At 55.1% G+C, this 14862-nt stretch overlaps 3 protein-coding genes across 3 annotated transcripts; 2 read left to right on the forward strand and 1 right to left on the reverse strand.

The window, feature by feature from the left end:
- Nucleotides 1–880: 880 nt before the first annotated feature.
- Nucleotides 881–8777, forward strand: MONBRDRAFT_36570 (uncharacterized protein; the record flags this gene model as incomplete). Its single annotated transcript, XM_001744500.1, has 13 exons — nt 881–1416; nt 1486–1645; nt 2769–3749; nt 4004–4095; nt 4193–4301; nt 4431–4609; nt 5032–5247; nt 5359–5805; nt 6201–6355; nt 6441–6893; nt 7213–7790; nt 7989–8080; nt 8280–8777. The coding sequence occupies exons 1-13, from the start codon at nt 961–963 to the stop codon at nt 8775–8777; spliced, it is 4416 nt and encodes a 1471-aa protein (XP_001744552.1). The 5' UTR covers nt 881–960.
- Nucleotides 8778–9503: 726 nt separating this feature from the next.
- MONBRDRAFT_1112 (uncharacterized protein) lies at nt 9504–11363 on the reverse strand (the record flags this gene model as incomplete). The annotated part of the gene is made up of 9 exons (XM_001744706.1): nt 9504–9649; nt 9745–9823; nt 9912–10001; nt 10114–10239; nt 10325–10465; nt 10580–10746; nt 10862–10948; nt 11050–11141; nt 11296–11363. Coding segments are annotated over 9 exons (996 nt in total), but the record flags the coding sequence as incomplete, so codon positions are not given.
- A 1329-nt stretch (nt 11364–12692) lies between these two features.
- MONBRDRAFT_15891 (uncharacterized protein) lies at nt 12693–14157 on the forward strand (the record flags this gene model as incomplete). The annotated part of the gene is made up of 5 exons (XM_001744501.1): nt 12693–12858; nt 13080–13282; nt 13406–13551; nt 13709–13886; nt 13993–14157. 5 exons carry the CDS (start codon nt 12693–12695, stop codon nt 14155–14157), a joined length of 858 nt encoding a protein of 285 aa, XP_001744553.1.
- Between the last annotated feature and the right edge of the window lie 705 nt (nt 14158–14862).

Here is a 14862-nt window from a genome sequence, read left to right on the forward strand (position 1 = left end):
CGGTTTGAGAAAGAGAGAGAAATAAAGAGCAAAGAGAGAGAGAGACAGACAGACAGAGAGAGAGAGTAGAGAGCGTTGTGGTTTCTTTTATATTTTGTCGAGCTCTGCTTGAATGTGTGTGTGAAAAGAGGAGAGGAGGGGGGGATGCTGCCGAGTCTGGGCTCAACCCCGCTTCTGACGTGCGCACTTGAGGAGAGGGGAGGCCTCGGAGATAAGAGAGAGGCGTGCGTGCGAGCGTGTGTGTTGAGTGCACATTGAACGACCTTTTTCTTGGGTTGGATGTTATCTGAATTTTGTGTCATTCACCTCACCGTTCGCGCCTTTGTACACTCTCGCAGCTCGCTCTCTGGCCTACTCTGTATCGGCACTTGTACCTGGCCCCAGTCCATACTCCGACCTATCTTTTCAATCCAAGACGGGGCACGCTTTGGAGCGAGTCCACTTTGCAGCTCGCAGCCGAGTCTCAAGGAGTTGACGACCTTCATCTGCAGCAGTTGTGCACGAGTGAAGCCGCTATTCGCTCTCCGACAGCATCGAGTGCTGGCCACCGTCGTCATGACCAAAAAGAAGAAGGGGGCGCAGCGCAGCTTGGAGGAAGCCCGCGAACACTCCAAAGAAGTATATCGTCACTTTGACCTACCTGTTGTACGTCCCGGCGCACCTGCAATGCGTGTTCTTTTATAAATGCATCCGTGTCCCCGAATTGTCTTGACCTTCCTGATGCCTGCCGTGTTTCTGCGCCCGCTTCATCACACACATTCTTACACGCGGCGTGTTGGGTAGCTTGAAGGTGACCAGTATTATGTTGAGCGACTTCTTGATCGACGCAAAACCAAGGCACGCCGGGGCAAGCCAGCCGAGGAGCTATTTCTGGTCAAGTGGATAGGGTTTCCCGATGAAGAAAGCACTTGGGAGCCTCGGTCCAACATTCCCGAGGATATTGTGACTGATTTTGAAACAATGCTGGCTAGTACCAAGGCCAAGCGACCATCTTCCACAGCACCCAGCCACTCGGGCTCACCCAATACCAAGCGAGCAAAGCCGCCGAGCACAGCTTCCTCGGACGCCCAAGATCAGAGCGCAGCGACAGTCGATGCAGGCCAAACGTCGCCCAAGACCCCCCGCCCACCGAGTACCGATCCAACCGCTCCTTCCCCTAATGCCGTAGCTGCTGTGCAGACCTCACACGGTGCAAGCCCATTGGCTGGACCTAACATGGGGCCGAACAACGGCCTGCCGCGCCCACCGCCCGGCCAACCACCAGCGGCGTTGGCCGAACACAATCGGCGCTTTCCGGGCCCCACACCAGCCTCCGCTGATACCACCCCTAGTCCTGCCGCCCACCTACCCAAGGGGATCGTCCTGCTCAAATGCAGCTTGCCCACATGCAGCAACTTTGAGCATCGCCAATCCGAGGTGAGTGACTAGATCTTCGCGGGCCCGTTTGACTCGATCATGCATCCTTATGCTTCATCCGTATTGCAGTTCAAAGTTTGCGAGGCGTGTCGCAATGCCTATCGGCGAACCATTCCCTACTGTTCCAAGGAGTGCCAGCGCAAAGATTGGGCCAACCATCGTCTTTTGTGCGCCCATCGTTCCAACTCATCAAAGCAGCAAACCCCCAAAACGGACCTGTCTGCTGCCGGTACGTGCCCTTCGCTTTTTCGTTCTCCGAGGGGCTTGCCAGCAAGTCCTTGCTGCAATTTCCAACCTTGTGGTAGTGCTTGTGTGCGTTGATCAAAGCTCATGTTGCCATCCCTCTGTTTTCATTTAGCAGTAGAAACTGTGCGTTCCGTAAAGGCGTAGGCATTGCATCCGAAACAATGTTTGGGCCGTGGTCACATGATGGCCACGCCGTTTGCTGCTATGCATAATCTTCGTGTTGTTTGTGTGAAACGCAACCGTTGTCTCAGGGTTGAGCCCTGTGTGTCCTTATTTTCTTTGTCCAGAGCCAATGGGCCAGGAAAAGGAAAACAATTTTATAAACTTTGTTGCCTGTGAATGCGCTTTTCCTCAAAGCTCTGTTCTGACTCACATCTTGGCGCCGATACTTTTTCCACGGTTTCACACTGAAACTCAAGACCTGACCTGTTGTGGCCACACACCACCAGCCTGAGCATTGACAAGTCTCGATGAAGATGTTGTCTGTTCTTCAAGAGTGAGTGAGTGATCGAGTGAGTGAGTGATCGAGTGAGTGAGTGATCGAGTGAGCGATCGAGTGAGTGAGCGAGTGAGTGAGTGATCGAGTGAGTGAGCGAGCCAGAGCTCTCAGTTCGAATCGTGCCAAGAGAGAGACAAATTAAGAGAGTGAGTTTATTTTACATTGTTGTTGTTGTTGTTTGTTTGTGTTTTAAATTTTTGTCGGCCAATCGGGATCAACTGCTGGTGTCACTTGAACCTGATAAGAGCGGCTGTCGGAGACGCGGCGTTTCTGGGGTCATGGGTGGGCAGGGGGCTGTGTCTTGGGTCGGGTGGGGTGTTGGGGGTTGGATCTTTTTGTTTGCGTTCTGGCCGGCTACGCAGGCGCTCAATTTTACCTTTTACGTGGGTGACACCGTCGAGTTGACCAACTGCACAGCCTCGGAACTCGTTTGGAAACCGCGGCAAAGCACAGCTCAGCTTGATGGTGCGTGCGGCCTCGCATCGCGCCTTCAAGTCAACGAGCTTGCTTTCGGCTCCTTGGGTGACCGGTCTCTTTGTTACGCTCGACAAGACGCCAACTCATCTTGCTCTTTTGTCCCTCTCATCGTCACTCGGCTGACACTTAGTTCAAGGAAACACTTGCCGCTTCCTCGTTGACACGGCTGGCATCTACCTGCTCGACAACAATGCCAGCGTGCGTGGCTGGGAAGGCCCCACAAAGGAGACTTTGGTCGAGGACAGCTTCACAGCTACCGCCCCGGATTTTCCGTGGGCATCGGACCGTGCTCCACAGACCTGGTATCTACCCACAGAGGGGTGTGTTTATAATCGTTCCGCCAGCGGCTTGCGGCTGTCGGGTCACGGTACATGCGTGCTTGCAACGCATCGTGCCGACATCAACTTTGCACGCCAACCGCTTTGGCTCAACGTGAGCCGCTGGCGCGTCAACAGCAACACGGCTGCCTGGACTTGGCGCTCACCTGCCAACGGCGATTTCGTGCAGGTGAATTGCACTCAGGACAAAATTCGCGTCTTTACCCAAGTCAACAGCAGTTTTGCGTGGCGGGCCATGGCTACTGCCGATTGCGGTGCTTGGCCCTGTGACCTCAGTATTCTGATCGAGGAGAGCAACATCTCAATCACCGTCAACTCCACTGGGCTGATCAATGCTCGTCATGGTGTCACCAGCTCTCAGTTTGGCGATCGCACGGGTAACACGCGCTTGGAACTGAGTCTACAGAGTGCCGTTAGTGGGGTGGTGGCTGCTGGTGTCATGCGCCTGGGCGCCTTCTTGCCTCCCAATCAAGGCCGTGCCATGCTCTATCCCATACCAGCATTCCCTGAGCCCAACTTGTCCTTGCCCTTTCCGGCCCAAGCGATCGAAATGAGACTTGGCTTTCTTGACCCAACCAAGGCACCTTTCTTTGCCGACCCCTCGGGCGCTACCGACAGCACCACAGCGTGGCAGCGAGCCATTGCAGCGGCTTTCCATTTTGGTTATGTACTCTTGGCGCCGGGGGGCCAATATCGGATTTCAGACACCCTGACGCTGCTGCAGGACGAATGCCAATCCTGCAATCGCCGCTGGCGAGCCAACATCATCCGAGGTGCGCCCGCTCTCATGTCCCTCTCATCAGCAGTGCCGGCAAAGAATCGGCAGTCTTTCGTGTGAGAAGCATCTGGTCCCACGCTTGTCTTCAGCCTCAGGTCTCCGTTGTTTTGTCAGGCGAAACACGGAGCGGTCATCCGCCCACAACCTTTGTGCTCCCTGCCGATGCGCCAGGTTGGCTCGTGCTCTCACGAATCAAGAGCTTTTGCCCGCAGGAATGAATGTCTGCATCACATCATCTGTTGTCGCTAGGCTTTGGCAATCGATCACAGCCGAAAACGCTGTTTGACATTATCAATCGCAACGGCGAAAATGACTTTCAGCCCAATGAAAACATGAATCAAGTGCGTGCATGCCTCGAGCATCCTAAGAGCCGCATTCATTCTATTTGTGGCCCGTGAGAGGAGGTCTCAAACCCGCGCTCACGCCTACCTGTGACAGGGGCTCTTGGACTTGCACATTGTGATTGAAGAGCGGAATGTAGGGGCGATTGCCGTGCACGCTCGTGGGGCACAAGGCACGGGTCTTGAGAACGTCACGATCGACTTGGGTATGCCACAATTTGAATCATGCCCAAGGCCTGCTGCTGCAAGCCTGCAAGAGATACCCGCCGATTGATGCGGAACACACGTTGTGTAATCAGCTTTTGTCCTCACCGTCCACTCTTTTGTGTTGCCAGGAACCGATGGCTTCATAGGGGTGCGGGGGGCTTCTGGCAGTGGCGGGGCCCATCACAGCGTCACGATTTTGGGAGGTGCCTTTGGTTTGGATCTGCGCTTTGCACAGCCGGGCCCCACGGTATCCAGTGTGACCCTGGCCAACCAGCGCTGTGCTGCACTCTTGTATAGCGGTCTGCAGGTATGTGCACTGAGTCTCATGACAGGCCTTGTGCGGCATCTGCTTCAAGCTGTGCAGGCCAGGCCAGGGTTGTCCGTGTCTGGAAGCAATTGCCTGCACAATTCACGCCGTGTCTCAATAGGTGCTGACACTTGTGGCTGCCAACATCTCCGCCAGTGCGCACACGGCTTCAACTTCGTATGCCGCTCTGTATGCTTTTTGCGACAACGGGCTACAGTTGCCACGTGACTTTTTGGACCCCAACTCTTCCTGTTTTCTCCCCGCACTTGCGGGCCCTCAAGCCTGCCAAGCCAGTGCGAGCACACATGCAAGTTCACATCCTCGAACCCACTCCCTCCAGGCAGGAGACATCCACGGGAATGTTGAGAAGGGATGTTGCGTGACGCGTCGATTCATGCTTGATATCATCCTTGCATGTGCAGGTGTCAATGGTTGACAGCGTGGTGGAGTTTACGGGCAGCCCAACAGCCCGTCCCGCCTTCATCACTTCGGGCAACCTCGTGCTCAACCGAGTTTACCTGACAGGGTATCTGGATCTCGTCAACTTGACCAAATCTACAAGCGTCATTCATCTCAATGCATCGCAGGGTTGGACGCTGGTGGAGGAATTTGCTCACAGCCAGACTTCGCCGCCTGCGGTACGAATGCCTCTGTCAGCAATGGCACCTGCCTGGCATTTTGTGTTGCACTCTGAGCGTGGTTTGATGCATGTCCAGCTGACGGGCCATCGACTTCTTGGAACATCCTAGTACGATGCTGTGACAAAGGCAAATGTAAACTTGACGCATTTTGGACTACTGCACGGTCGCACCGTGCCCGCTTACTCGTCCATGACGGTACATTCCGGCGTAGCAAAGCCGACTGCAAGCCTCTTCATACCGCATGGATGGACAAGTACACCATCACCTCGAGAGGCTGAAGCCTACATTAATGTTCAAGATAGCCCGTTTGAGGCTGCGGGAGACGGTTTGACCGATGACTGGGCTGCGCTGCAGCAGGCAATCAACGCAAGTGCAGGGCGCCCGGTCTTCCTGCCACGTGGCATCTATGCGCTCTCACGAGGGCTTGTGGTCCCTGAGGGCACTTCCTTGTTTGGCATTGCACACCACTTGACGTTTATCGTGCCCGTCTTCACACTTGATGAGCGGGCTTGCTTCCCACTCGTCACCTTTGGAGTCAACGCTACCGGCTCAAAGGTAGGTTGGCTCGCTAATATCAAGCCGGTAGCATGCTCTGCACAAGGCCGTCACTGATTCAACAGGCCGTTGGCATGTGCGGCTTTTTTTGATGCTGTAGCCTGCAGCGCTGTATGGGCTGAACCTCGTGCCTTTTATCCGCACCCCGCAAATCAGCGCCTTGCAATGGAGTGCCGCACATCCATTGTCGTCATTTCGCCAGATGGGTTCCTGGATCAAGGTGTGCGCCCTGCTGCCTGCGGTTGCATGCGTGAGCATTCGACGTCTGCCCCACTAGTTGAATTCTACTGCTAGATTGAGCGGGGATGCAAATCGAGGAATGACACGCGCGAGTGCACGCGCAAGACTTATACTGTCCTTGCGATCGTTTGCCTATTTGTCCAATGCGAGTTTAGCCGTCCCTATGCGACGACGACGGGCGCATTGCGGGCTGCCCAGGACCTGCTACTTTCAAGGCGAATGTGAGTCAGGTGCACGTCATCGGCCCGCACGCATCGGGCAACTTCTTCACCATGCACCACGAGGATTCCGAAGTGGAGCCTGCGTATCGGTACGTAGATGCCCGGCAATTGTAGCTTTCACTGTGTACAAAGCGTCTTTTTCAATGTAAACTCGACGTCTTGGCTTGATGGCAGACACTTGCTGATCGAGGCTGGACCTCTGGGCCGGTTGGGCTTTTACCATCTTAACACGGAGCATGCTATGGCAGACGCCAATACCCACGTCCGCGACAATCAGGCACGCGTAGATATTTACGGACTCAAAAGTGAAGGTAGATATGCGGTTGTGTGGCTAGAGCGCAGCTGCTGCGTGACGCTATGGGGATACGGCGGCAATGCTTGCCCCTTTCCTTTCAACTCGAGTTATCCACCGGGGTTTGCAGACTACCCGCCTTCTTTGATCCGTGTGACGGACAGTCCAAACTGTACCTTGTACAACCTGGTTGATTACATTGGTCAAGGCACGCTGGAAAACAAGCCAGTCCCTTGCGACGCCATTGACGAGCGCATCTTGGTGTATCAGCGTGACACGCAGATGGGCACCAGCTATCACAGCTTGCAAGACGACCGCCCTCTGGTTGTGCAAACGTGAATGCCTTGGTTTTTTTTTAGCTGCCTCTTGTCTCTTGAGCCGTCGGCGGACATGATCAGTCTTCAAAAGCACGTTGAGTTGTGCTTGTTCCCGTCCGCTGTCTGTTTGTTTGTTTGCATGACATAAGCGCCCTCGAGCGCCAATGGGACAATCATCGTTTCAAAACAATCAATCCAAAAGTGACTTTGACCAAAACTCACACTTTGGTGCTTGTGTGAAATTTTCACAACATCGTCCATAAGATCACCACTTGAGTGTGTTATCCTGTTCAAAGGCCACAAAGTCAGTGGGGACTTGGCTGGTCCTGTCCCTCAGTTCCGACGTGGTCAGCAGCGACTTGAGGAGCATGGCTCGGTTCGAGGGGGCGGGTGGCCTACTGGCCTTGCAGCCCGTAACGGCTGTCAAGGCGGAGGTGGACAGCCAGGGTGAGCTGCAAGTATCGTGGCGTGCTCCGGCCAGGGGCCCGACAGCTCGTCAATATAGTGTCCAGATTCGACCCCTTGGCGCAACGGACTGGCTCGTCGTGGGCGAGCCATTTGGCGCTGATGCTTCCTTGCGGGTCAAACTCACGGAACTGAAGCCCGAGACGATGTATGAATGTACTGTCGTTTCGCATTCTATTCGGGGGCCTGGCCCCATCAGCGAGCCCGCGCAATTCCAAGCACCTGCTCGCCGACCCCAGCACACCGTCGAGCAGCTTCGCTGCACAGGCTGCTCGCCATCGCGCATTGACTTGGCGTGGGAACAACCTCAGGGCTACGCGGGCAAACTATCCTATACCGTGTACTATGATCGCATTGGGGATCCACACGAGAGCCACGAACGCATCGTCACTGACGGCTGCACACTACAGCTCACGCACGTCTTTCCCGCAACTGTGTATCGCATACAAGGTGAGCCCTAGTATTTTTACTTCCTTTTCTCTTGTGCCTCTCTTTCTTGCTCTCTCTTCCCCATGCACACGGACCAGGCAGACAGATAGGCAGACACAGACACAGATAGACACCTTCTGGCCGCACAATTCTATTCAAACCCTTCCAATCATGGTCGGAGGATCGTTGATAACTATTTACGAGACTGCTTGCCACCAGTGGCCGTATGCACAGCAGCGGGAGAGGGCCCCGTGACACCAATGCTTAATGTGACGACCCAGCAGAATCCAGCTGATCCACGGCAGGTCCAGGTGCGAGACTGCTTTGTGTGATCAGTTACCTTCAGCGTCCCTAAAGGCTCACGCCAACAGCCCCTTTTCATACATACAGACGACACAGGTGTACAAGAACACGCTCAAAACGCAATTCGTTTCTGGTACGTCTCGGCTTTATGATCGAGTGAGACTTCCGCCTGAATGCTTTCTCATTCTCTTTCCCTTGATGCGTTAGGCCAGCGCCACTACATCCCAGTGCACACGCCCTTCAAAGCCGGTCTGTGCCGTGAGCTGCAAGTCAGCAAGGTCTCACGAGAACAAACCAGCCTGTGTTGACTCATGCCGGCGTATATTTTTGTCACGTTGCCACGGCGTGATAGAGACGGCACCAGCAGCGCCCAAGCGCTTCTTTAGCCGGGCCAAGTTGGAGAGTGCGGTGACACAGCGTAGTCAGCACGACACAGGAGCAGGGTCGGCAACAAAATCTGGCACGCAGGTGGCGCAGAGCCGTTCTGAGCCGCCTCGGCTGCCTCAGAGCCACCTTAACGAGCAGTTTGATGCTCTCGTACAGCGTGCCCACATTGACACCAGTCTTTGGGTTCTGCACGCATGCTGCATCACGCGCATTTGGACCATTTTCATTGTTCGACGCAAAAAACCAAGTGCAGTCTATGCCGCTGTGGTGGATAAGGTAGGGCTTGTTGATAGTGCACACATTGATAATCATCCTTAAACGCTGACGCTTGAATTGTGGAAAGGGGCCGCAAAAAAATGCACGATCACAGAAAGTCAGGTGCAACACAGTTGCACACTTGTCTCAAACGGAAGCAAAGCCCGTTATTCATGCTGGTGTGGATTGCGTGTTGTATGGTCATAGGCGGATGGTGTGCAGTTCTTGACAAATAATGATGCCGGATTTGCCACCGTTACCGAGGCCAAGCTTGCGGGAATGACAGCTTAATGTACAGCTGCCGCCCATGCGCATGTCCATCTTCTGAGAGCCGCTGTGCGGCTAGTTTGATGAGGCTTTGCTTAACATTCTTCCGCCAGAGAGAGGGGGGAGAAAAATTGGAATTGAGACCGAGAGGTAAAGAGGAAGTGAGAGCGCTGACACAAATGCTTGCGGCCACGCCCCCAGCAGAGAAATGGGCGGGGAAAGATGCTGTCTTTGTTTGGCTTGGCGCGGACTGCAAAGTCAGGCGCCAGCGTTAACACCAGGAAAAGAATGGCAAGCGTTCGGTGACAAACTGGCGGTACCGCGATTGATCATCGCCGCGCTTGCGGCGCAAGAATACCGTAGCTGCAAGCATGAGATAGAGTGAGCAAAGCCACCAAGCCAAAGGAACAGTAATTCCACAACCAAATAAAACGACAGCAGCGTTGGCCAGCGCCAAAAAGACATGTGAGAGAGCGGTCTAGTGGGGTTGCATGTCAGGTTGCACATGAACGAACCGGTGCGCATCTGGACGAGTTGCTCAGGAGACTTGCGCTGCTGCAAAGCGGTTTTGAGATTGATAATTTGACCGCGCATGACGGCCATCTGTTGCTCAAATTTGTGACGAGAAAAGCTCTTGTCTTGGCTGAAGAGCACGTAGAGCTGGTCGCCTGGGACGGAGATAGGAATGATCAGCGTAAAAGATGAGCGGTTAAAGCATGGGTGATTGGGCGTGCGTGCATCGTGTCTCGTGTCTCCAACCAACCCATATCTTCGATAAACTCTTCTCGTTCTAGCTGTGGCAGAACACGCAGGATTGTCTCTTCGGAAAAAGGTCGCTTGGCCTGTGGACAAGCGATGAGGGAGATGGGGCTCGTGCATGTGAGGTGTTTGCTGCCGTTTTTTCTTCAGGCAGAGAGGAGCAAGACACACCAGGGGTAGCCAGGCCCAATGGAAGGGGTAAGTGCGCCAGTTGTCGGGGTGCTTAAAAGGGAAGGAGAGGCCATTGTCAATGGCTGCTAGCTTCAGACTGCCAGGTGTTTTCAGCTCAGGATTGGGCTGAGCAGCAATGACAGGGAAGGAAGAAAGGAGGCACGACAGTGCGGAATGAGCTACGAGTGGGCTGGAAAAGCACCCTGATGGCCCACAAGCGGAAAGCGGCCAAGTCTCGGACCGGGTCGTATTTGATCAGCCAATTGTCGTTGTTGCGATCCGTATTGCGGGTAATGTAATCAAGCACGACCAAGAGCTCGAACTGATGCTGTTTTCGTGACACATGAAAAAGATGAGCAAGCAGCGGGCTTGCGACCTGGCATGTGGGGGGGCTAAAACGGTGCGGAGCTGACCTGGAGCTGAAGTTGGATGTGGGGCGGAAGCGTGTCTGGGTCATGCTCGCGGAGGAAGACCGTGGCGTCCTTGTAGCCCTTGACAAACTGTTGGAATGAGCCCACTTTTGGGGGCAGGCCTTGGCGTAGATGGCGTCCCACCTGTGGTCAAGATATTTGGGGCCCATGTAGCCGCAATTATCGAAGGTATGTGAGCGGGCTGGCGGGCCAGGCCGGCAAGGCAAGGACCGTGAGTCGACGACAGCGGATACGCACAGTTTCAGGAAAGCGGCGTGATGCGCTTTGTACGGCACGGGCACGGGCACGGTCAAAGCGTGAGTAGTGGAAGGTGGGGCTGGTTAAGCGCACCACGCGCGTTTTGGGGACAATGTTCAAGTTGAGGCACGTGTCCACCACGGAGGCACCGGCCTCTGACAGATAGCCTGATGGTGCAGTTGCGCGGGGGTGAGTTGAGGCCTTGGAGGCGAAGAGTGGAAGACATGGTAGTGCATCGAGAGTCACATGGCGGGTTGCACAGAAGACCATGGGTTGGCATACCTGCGTTTTGCAACAAGCAATTGCGACCGTACATGCAGCAGCAAAAATTGCGCTGAAACCATTTGCCCCACTTGGGGTTGAGAGCGCCTGGTGCGAGGTGCGCACCGGGTGTGAGCTGGCGTAGTGGACAACGCGTCTTTGCAGAGGAGGCCCAGTACTAGGCAGCGTTGACGGCATTTTGCACCAACCGTAAGGCTCCTCGTTCTTGGGTTTGAAGACACCCACAAGTTCCTTGTCAATGTTGCGACAGAAATACGAGCCACTGGAGCCCTGGGTAATCCTGAGATCCGGCCGTGGGGCAAAGGCACGAGATCGGTCAATGGAGTGACGTTGATGCCCTGAACAAACCACTTTGTACAATCATCACAAAGTGTCGGGCCACAGCAGCCGTGCCAGGAGGGCAGGCTACTGGTGTCCTCGCAGCGGGTACGCACAGGTAGGGAAAGACGCCATCGCCAATGGCTTGCTCCACAGAGGCGATGACGGCAGCAAAACCGGGGTCATGTTGTTGAATGGGCAGATTGCCCTCGCTGAGCTGTAACAACAGGATCGTACAAGATGACACACATGCCACAGTGAGAGGCGGCACACGTTGCTCATGCCTGTTTCTGCGGTCCTCATCCGAGGCGCACATGGTGAGGTGTACGAGCCGTGGCATAGTGACCACGTACATGACGCAGGAGGGGGGTACGGGCATTCCGGGCCTCGTGTGCCATGTCTGCTTCCCGTTCCATGTTCATGGCGTCGGATCCAAGGAGCGCGGTGCCTTCCAAGTCAGAGTCAGAGTCAAAGTGCTCGGAATCGTCGTGTTCGTCCGGTACAAAGCTTCCACGTGCGACCCGAGGCGAGGCTTCTTCGTCGTCAGTGTCCGTTGTCACCACCACTTGAGTACGCGCCTGGTTCAGAGACGACACACTGTCCGGCATCGCTTCACCCCAGCTGGCCCAAGCAGGCCGGCGTGTGCCCAGGTGCCCCTCCCTCTGTACGGGCCAAGAGGGGCTCCTTCCTCACGACTGCTCTGCTGGCAAACGCGCTTCGTTTGCTTGCGTTGTCCCTCGTCAATGGCAAAAGGACGAAAAAGCACCGTGTGGGGGAAAATCTCCTGAATCCTCCTCAACGCGCTCACCACTCGATGCCCACGCCCACGCAAAAAAACCAAGAACGAAACCGATCTTGAGAGCCAGAAGCAGGTGGCACGATGCTGGAATCGTTGGACCCGCAGCCTGCACGTCCTTGTCTGGTCTCGTCTTGCCACCGTTGCCCGTTACTACAAAACGTGACAAATGATGGATGAGAGAGAGAGAGAGAGAGAGAGAGAGAGAGAGAAGAGAGAGAGAGAGAGAGAGAGAGAGAGAGAGAGAGAGAGAGAGAGAGAGAGAGAGAGAGAGAGAGAGAGGAGACACACACACACACACACACACACACACACACACACACACACACACACACACACACACACACACACACACACACATGCGTTCGTGCAAGTGCAAGATTTGGGTACCGTCACTGGTTTCGATCGTTTGCATCAAGAACCGTTACGAGATTGGAAAAAAAAATTAAATTTGGGGGTCGTTGCCGTTTGCTGGGGAGGGGAGGGGAGGGGGAGCCTTTCATTTGGTGGCTCGGCTGCCTCGTCCGCTATCGCGCGCTTCTTTGCGCTTGGTGGGTTGGTTGTTTTGAAGAGTGTCCAGTTGCGGCCGCGGGCCATTCGGGCTAGTTTCCATCGGCACGGAGGTCGTGCTGGCTTCTCTGGTCGGAGTTGGAGAGTCGATTTGGCCGGATCAAAGTGGCGCGAAGCCCGAGGGCTTCTCGCCAAAGAGCATGATCCATGACGACGCCAAAGCTGCCGGCTCGCCTCCGGCATTACCACCTCGATGCGGTGGCTGGAACAGGAGCCTTTGCTAGTGTATACCGAGCCACCAACACCAATCCCGGTGCAGATCAGACCCCAGTCGCCATCAAATTGATTCGCAAGCACGACTTGCGCTCCCAAGGTGAGTGCTGGCACTGCTCTCCTAGTAGACACACACGCCCAGTCAACATCAAACTTGTCGCTCTGAACCGGGCATGCAAAAACCGGAGCTTGGCAACCATTGCCGTTTGCGAGTTTCCACGCACTTTTGGTTGAAACGTGCTAGTTCCCCGCTTCACCCAGCTCCAAGCTCATCATGTCTAACATGCCGGCATGCTGCTTTCTGACATCACAATCTTGAAGATTTACAGGATCGAGTGCAGCAGGAGGTGGGCATCCATACTCGGCTCCGCCACGAGCACATCGTCCGTCTGATAGACTTTGGCGAGGACGACGATCACATTGCCCTCGTTCTTGAATACGCTGGTGGAGGCAGCCTAACGCATTATCTCCAAAACCTGAAACGACCCCTCACCGAGCCCGAGGGCCGTCTATTTATTGTTCAGGTGAGAATGTGCTTCACCCATTGTCTCAGCATGGTCTCCCATCTCAATCTGCCAGAACCATCAAGGCCACATAGCCACGCATAACCTCATTGGTTGAGGCTTTCTTCCCTGCCCCGATCGCAGCTACTCGATGCGCTCGAGTACCTCCACCGTCATGGTATAGCCCACCGTGATTTGTCGCCATCCAACATCCTCCTCACAACCGATTTGCAAGTCAAACTAGCAGACTTTGGCATGGCCAAAGTCGTGGGTGGTGCTGCTTACCCCGAGTCTAGGTGAGCGTCCGGAGCGCTCATGCACAACAAAGTGGCAAGGCCACTGAATGCCTTTCCTCGCACCCATGCGTTGGATGAACCAGTGCACGTTGTACGACTCACGACAAACAACGTCTCTTTCTTTGCTTGACGCATGTTTTGCCAAAACCAGCCTTAACTTGACCTTGTGTGGCACGCCCTCGTTCCTGGCCCCGGAGATGATCCAGAAGCGTCACCATGGCCTGAGCACGGACGTTTTTTCCCTTGGCGCCGTGGCCTTTTTCCTTCTGACTGGCTCAGCGCCCTTTGACGTTCAAGCACATAATGCCCTCAAGGCCACCCTGGCCAAGGTAGAGCTCCCTTGACCATCTGTCACGCCTCTTCCTCTGGCTTGCTAGCTCGCATTCACGGCGACACACCGTTTTCTGTAAACGATCAATGCTTGCACCTCTTCAGGTCGCCCAGGTGGAGTACACCATGCCTGGCTCCTTGAGCTCTAGTGCGCAAGACTTTATACGGCAATGTCTTCAAGCGGTTTGTCGTATTTTTGGCAGCCTCGAGCATGACGACCTTTTTCTACATTGTCCAGGTCACCGTTTTGGTTGTGGTGCAATTGCCTAGAATCCCGAATATCGACCGACGGTGGCAGACTTACGGCAACACGACTTTTTGCACGCCGAACGCACGGCTGCCAGTTCCGCTGAGGCCAGTCCTGCCCCCACCCGGCATGTGGCAGCAACACAAGATCATGTCGCCCCAACATGTATGTATCGCGCCCCTACTCTGGCATTCAACGCGTGCTGTGGTCTCGGGTGCCTGGAAGATCTGAGGCTGTCTGGACTGTCTCACGCATGCATGGACAACGTCTTGTAGTGGGAGCGCAGAGCCGTCATTCAAACACTTCGGTTGGATCGTCATCCCATGCCAGTCAAAGTGCTCCATGGATCTACGCCCATCCTAAAATCATCGATCCAGCCGAAGGGGACGGGAGCCACAACCAAGCCGGCGCAACTGCGGCCAGACGATCGCTGACCTTTGGGTCGAGCTCTCACAGGGGTATGCAGGTGCCTGCAACGTCGGCCCATTATGGCTCCAACCATAGCCGACCGCGCTCCTCACCCGGCGGATCCTCTTCGGACCGTGCATCATCAGGCAATCCTGCTATGGGAAGTGCGCACTCAACTTCGCTCGACGCTGGCGCTCGAGAGAGCATCATGTCAAGCCTGCGCCTTTCGTCCCACCTTCAATCTTTAAACGAGAGTCGACACACCAGCATTGCGCCTCCAAGTGCGACGGGAACTGCGACGGGGTTTGACGTGCGCCGAC

This window comes from Monosiga brevicollis, genomic scaffold, assembly GCF_000002865.3.
Source record: "Monosiga brevicollis MX1 MONBRscaffold_6 genomic scaffold, whole genome shotgun sequence".
Classification (NCBI taxonomy): Eukaryota; class Choanoflagellata; order Craspedida; family Salpingoecidae; genus Monosiga; species Monosiga brevicollis.